Source organism: Cariama cristata, unplaced genomic scaffold (assembly GCF_000690535.1).
Source record: "Cariama cristata isolate BGI_N322 unplaced genomic scaffold, ASM69053v1 scaffold32340, whole genome shotgun sequence".
NCBI lineage: Eukaryota > Metazoa > Chordata > Aves > Cariamiformes > Cariamidae > Cariama > Cariama cristata.
Genome location: NW_009595819.1, coordinates 1,571 through 7,017, shown reverse-complemented (window position 1 = coordinate 7,017; position 5,447 = coordinate 1,571). Strand labels below are relative to the sequence as shown.

The 5,447-nt window shown below is 49.3% G+C and overlaps 1 protein-coding gene across 2 annotated transcripts in view; it reads left to right on the top strand.

The window, feature by feature from the left end:
- SF3B3 (splicing factor 3b, subunit 3, 130kDa) overlaps positions 1–5,180 on the top strand; it is a 28,806-nt gene extending 23,626 nt beyond the window's left edge. The window contains exons 21-25 of one of the 2 annotated variants that reach the window (XM_009703577.1): positions 1,058–1,270; positions 2,220–2,318; positions 2,773–2,916; positions 3,637–3,741; positions 4,758–5,180. In XM_009703577.1, the coding sequence (XP_009701879.1) occupies positions 1,058–1,270; positions 2,220–2,318; positions 2,773–2,916; positions 3,637–3,741; positions 4,758–4,898 (702 nt within the window). In that variant the 3' untranslated portion in view covers positions 4,899–5,180. The remainder of the gene's footprint in view (positions 1–1,057; positions 1,271–2,219; positions 2,319–2,772; positions 2,917–3,636; positions 3,742–4,757) is intronic. The other variant, XM_009703583.1, reaches the window with a different exon arrangement.
- The last annotated feature ends 267 nt before the right edge of the window (positions 5,181–5,447 follow it).

Here is a 5,447-nt window from a genome sequence, read left to right as displayed (position 1 = left end):
GCGGCAGGAATGAAACAAGGGTTTAAGTGCGCTACTCCAGCCCGAGTGTGTCTTTGCACTTGGACCTCAGAGCTGTGTCTGTGCCGTGCTGGGTGCGTGCATCTGGAGTGCTGTTGGCAGCTCCGACTGGACTGGGCTGTGGTGCTCCCCCTCTGCACCCCGAGCACCCATCGCTGTCCCGTCGCCGTTCGATAGTAGCGTTCCTTTTAGTACCAGCTCAACGCAGGCTGTTAATGGACGCGTGCGGGAATTTCAGAAGCTTGTACAGACCATGCCTTTGGCCATCTGCCGCAAATGTGAGAGATCTTACCCAGATACAGAACCACAAGTGCTGGAAATGTTTCCTTGGGTGAGGTGACCAGCAGGCTGGGGACAGAAGTTGGAGGGTGCATATGAGCACCTCTTCAGATCCGCAAAAGCTTGAAAAGGGGATTTTTCTCCTTCAAGTAGGTGGTCCTTCTTGCTGAGCATCTCTGGTACTGCAGGAAAAGAAACTGCAGCGCATGGTTTTCAAACTCTTAATTGCCTGCTCCTCCCTCTCTCGTGCAAGCTGGAGGACCTGTGCCAGTTGCTCATTACTGCGCAAAGGAACTCCAGCAAGCTCACAGGCAGGCTGGGAACTTGCAGGGAAACATTTTTTTGTGTGTTGAGGGTTTTGGTTTGGTTTTGTTTTGTTTTTCATAAAATATGACTCACATGAAAAATTGAAGCTTTCCTTCCTGGGTCTTTTGTGACCACAGTAGTGAGGGGACACTGAAGCAACGCCTGCTTGCAGGACTGTCCCTGGCATCTCGGTTCATAGGCTCACCAGCAGCACTTGTTCTCTGGATATTACTCGTAGTCAGCAGGCTGAGAATGATGCGTGGTGGATGTTAGGTATTTAGATTGGGGCTGTAGTATGCCAGAAATGGGAAGTAGTTTTGGAGGAAATAACGGGAAATGGGTAGTGAGCCATAGTTCACAGGGGGAAATAGTGATTCAGTTGGAGTAAGGCAGAGTTAATGGGTTACACTTCCCTGTTTGAAGCGCTCGGGTTTTGTCCTTTTTCTCTCAAAAGCACATTGCCAACTACATCTGTGGGATCCAAACCATTGGGCACAGAGTCATTGTTTCAGACGTTCAGGAGAGTTTCATCTGGGTACGCTACAAAAGGAATGAGAACCAGCTCATCATCTTTGCTGATGACACTTATCCCCGGTGGGTCACGACAGCAACTCTCCTGGATTATGACACTGTGGCTGGAGCAGACAAGTTTGGCAACATCTGCGTGGTGAGTGTGACTCGGAGAAGTCAGGGCTTTTTGGACACGATGTATTTTTCCTTAAAACATCCGTGATTTGTCTTAAAAGAATGAGAAGCTGCTCTTAGCTGGAGACAACGCCCTGTACTATTCACTTGTTTTTGCGCGGTGACTAGCCGTCGTCATAGTGGACGGCTGCAGTTTATCAGTTTGTTAATTAAAGCAAACAAGTTAAAGCATCAGCAGGTCAAAAAACATTTCTGAAGCATTCAATAACTTGTGTTGAAATTGCCCCAAAACTTGCTGTGAATAAATCTTGAGACGAAGCTTGTGACTGTGAAAGGGCCCATGAAAACTTGAGTCAGGTTTATCACTCTTACTTTCCCTGGCTAAACCTCATTACTGGCATTTAGCTTTCTCTGTCACTTCCTCTCAGAAGTTGGCTTTGTCAGTGCTGACACTTCCCTGCTTGGCTGGATTTCAGCAGGGAAGGAGGAAAGAATAGATGGTCTTTCTGCCAGAGCTTTGATCTCTTTCTGAAGCGTGCTGGGGTGCTTTGGAGTGCAGAGTTCAGCAAATGTCAGACACTGCGCCTGCAGGATTTGGCCGACGCACACAAATCAATCCTCTTCAGTTTTCCTGCCCCACATTCATCAAACTGTTTTTGTAGCGGGAACCACCTTCAAACTGTTTTGACTGTACCTCCTAGGGTGATCTGCAAGTGCCAGGTCAGACAGAGGCCAGTCATGAGCTCCTGCCCGTGTTTTTGAGCGATAGGCCATCAATCTTGACAACATGGTTGTCCTTTAACTCTAAAGGCCTTGTTGGAGGGGCAAATGGATGATTTTGCTGTAATTGTAAAATGATTCTTGTAGAGTCCACAACAGCAACCTTTCAAAGACCACAAGGATTCTCCAGAGATTAATGTGCTGCTTCTCGGTACCTTGTTGACGCACTCTTTCTTCCTTTTTCAACACAGGTGAGATTGCCTCCCAACACCAACGATGAGGTAGATGAGGATCCCACAGGCAACAAAGCTCTTTGGGACAGGGGACTTCTTAATGGAGCATCGCAGAAGGTAATGCTTTGTGGGAAGCACGTGGTTATTGTGGGAAAAGAATACGCTGCTTTTCTGTGAAGTCCTCTGTGGTGTTGTCTGGGAGATGTATTGGCACTTCTGCTCCTACTCATCTACTGTGCTGTGGGTGATCGGTTTTCACTGTCACTGGGAGCCAAATTCCGTTTCTGAAAACATGGCCGCTGCTTATTCAGTGATGTTTGATTGAAGCAGCATGCTCCTCTTCGTTTCCTGCTTTCCCTCATTACTTGCATCTGTTTGTCCAGCTCAAGAGGGTAATTCAGCAACATGCTGAGTTTTGCCATCTGGTCACAGGTGGAAGGCACTTCCTCTTCCGAAAGGTTTTTCAGAACTAGCAGGTGGCCGAATTTATTCTGCTTTATTCTTGCAGGCCTTTTGATGCTTTTATACAAGCTAAAGAGAAAAAAAATGTGCTTCTGTCATTGACTTTCAGGCTGAAGTGATTATGAATTATCATGTGGGAGAGACAGTGCTTTCCTTACAGAAGACCACGCTGATCCCAGGAGGCTCTGAATCTCTTGTTTATACCACCTTATCAGGGGGGATAGGAATCTTGGTCCCTTTTACTTCCCACGAGGTAAGCAAGCCCTGTCATCATGCTGCAGAGTTGCTGCTTTTCTGCGCGCTCATCCCTTGAGGGTAACACATATTCATGTGCTGCATCCCTTGAGGGTAACTCTAGGGCTCTGCAGTGTGTGAACACCTGGGCTGCAGGAAGGCCTGTGGCTGTGGGACGGGCTCCGATGCAACGGGGAAGAGAAGGAGCTTGTTAACTCCTCCTGCTTTGGCTCTATGGAGAGTTGAGAGCTTTTCTTGTTGCACTACTGTTCTAAATCTTGTTCGTGCTCCAGAGGAGCTCTTGGGTGATTTGGTGTCTATGAGGATGGTTCCTTCGGCGTGCTTTGTGTAGCCTGTAAACTCTATTGATCAGGCAATGATGCTTCAAAGTCCTGAAGATGGTATTCTCCGCTCCATTTGCGGAGGCCTATCGCAGCAGCGGATGCCAAGACATTTTCTCTTGGAGCTGCACCTCTGTGCTGCACAACTGCTCTATGCTCTGGTTCCTGGGAGGCTGATCCTGGCCAAGGTGGCACAGCTGGACGTTGAGCTCTGCTGTGGGTGCTCCCAGGGTGGAAGCAGTGAGGGGGTAACCGTGACCTTGGCTGCTGTGTGCAGAACCTGGTAATGGCAGTGTTTCAGCCCACGCAGGAGCACTCAGCTGATGGGTGTCATCTTGCCTTGCCGGTGACGTTGACATGTAGCAAACTCTTCTCTTACCGATTCTTTGTCTCCGCAGGATCACGACTTCTTCCAGCATGTGGAAATGCACTTAAGGTCTGAGCACCCTCCTCTCTGTGGACGAGACCATCTCAGTTTCCGCTCCTACTACTTCCCGGTGAAGGTAGGTCTGAGTATTTAGGATCAGCTGGTCATGGTGCTGTGGAGACTTGCTGTGGGACACGGAACTGCTTTCGAGGCCTGGCAGGAGCAAGTCGCGGTTGCTGTTCAGTGGGGAAGACTAGGGCGATGTAAACCGTAGCTGGTGTAGTGACTGGGGCAGGAACTGAAGCTGGCTCTTGAGTAGCACTCTAAGGAGAGCAGTACTTAGCACTTTATACCGTGTCTGGTTTGGTTTCTTAACCCTTGTAATGAGCCTTCTGAGGATTGGTCTTGAGACCTAGGCCCAGAGGTGCTGCTGCTGCACTTCTCTACTTGCCACAGCATCTCCTTTTTCTGTCGTTACGTAGCTGTTTGCGTGGCTAGGTCAAACTGGGTGTTGCCTTGGGGATAGATTTTTTTTTTCTTTTTTTTAATTCCCCACCACCATTGAAAAGGGGAAATCTCGTAACAAACAGCAGTTCCTGCCTATTTCTGCTTTTGAGGAACTGTGTTTGAAGTTGTCAGCTGCTAAATGCTGTGACCAGAAGGGACCAGAGTAACTAAGTGGTAACTACTACCAGAGTAACGTATGTAGTATCAGTCAGAAAACTGTCCCAGCAGCTGAAGCTGTCCAGGTGCAGCGGGTGTTCTTCTTGATGAGCTTGAGGCCGATTTGCAGCATGCGCAGCCTCAAAGATGCCTGACTTCTGACTGAAGATGCCCCTCAGTTGCATTTTGTAGCCTCCCCCAGTCTTCCCAGCACCAAAGTCGGATCTGTCTTCCCTTCCCTTGTGTGTGATTCTTCAGCTGCACCCAGGCTTTTTGGATTTCTCCTTCATTAATCAAGCTGGCCAGTGATTAATTTGATGCTAACTGCTGCTATTCAGTAGATGAGGTCACCAAGCATGGTCTTGTTTCCAGGATGGGATTAAGAAGCTCCTGGGAACAAACTTGTTTGTTGCCATTTTCCCCCGTTTAGGCAGGGTTCAGTGCTTCTGTGTTGTGTGGGTTCAATGCTCTCCTCCTTGCCCCCCCCAGAATGTGATCGATGGGGACCTGTGTGAGCAGTTCAACTCCATGGAGCCTAACAAACAGAAGAATGTGGCCGAAGAGCTGGACCGGACCCCACCCGAGGTGTCCAAGAAGCTGGAAGACATCCGCACACGCTATGCTTTCTGAGCGGCGGCTGGCAGGAGCAGAGCTTCTCGCTGGGCTCCTATGGACAGGAGGAATGTGTGCGCTTTTTTTTTTGTCCCCCCTTTTTTAAATACTGGTTTACTCCTCTTGGTTTATGTTTCAAAGTAATGTGACTCCAGTAAATGCAGTATTGGGTATTAGATCTCCCGACACATCCTGCTGCTTATGAGAAGGCTCCTGACATTCTGGCTTCCAGCCAGAGAGATTCCCTCTCGGGAAGTGCCCAAGGAAGGGTGCAGGCTGACCCTCAGCCCCATCTCCTTGGCCCCCCTTTTATGATGGGGAACCCCAAGGGTGTCTTGTGCTGGCCTTGTAGCGCAGATCCAGCTGAGTCTCTGTAGGGTCAAGTGGGTTGAGCAATTTCCCGGCTTTTTGGTTAAAGGAAAGAGCTGTGGCGTGACTCAGGAGTACCAGGCTCCTTTTGGTAGTCGGTGGCGAGCGGCTCTGGGCTTCCACCAGCCCTGGGAAGCCCGGCTGTGCGGAGAGTGTAACCGTCACTGGTTTCGAACGTTTTCTTCTGAATTGCGAGTG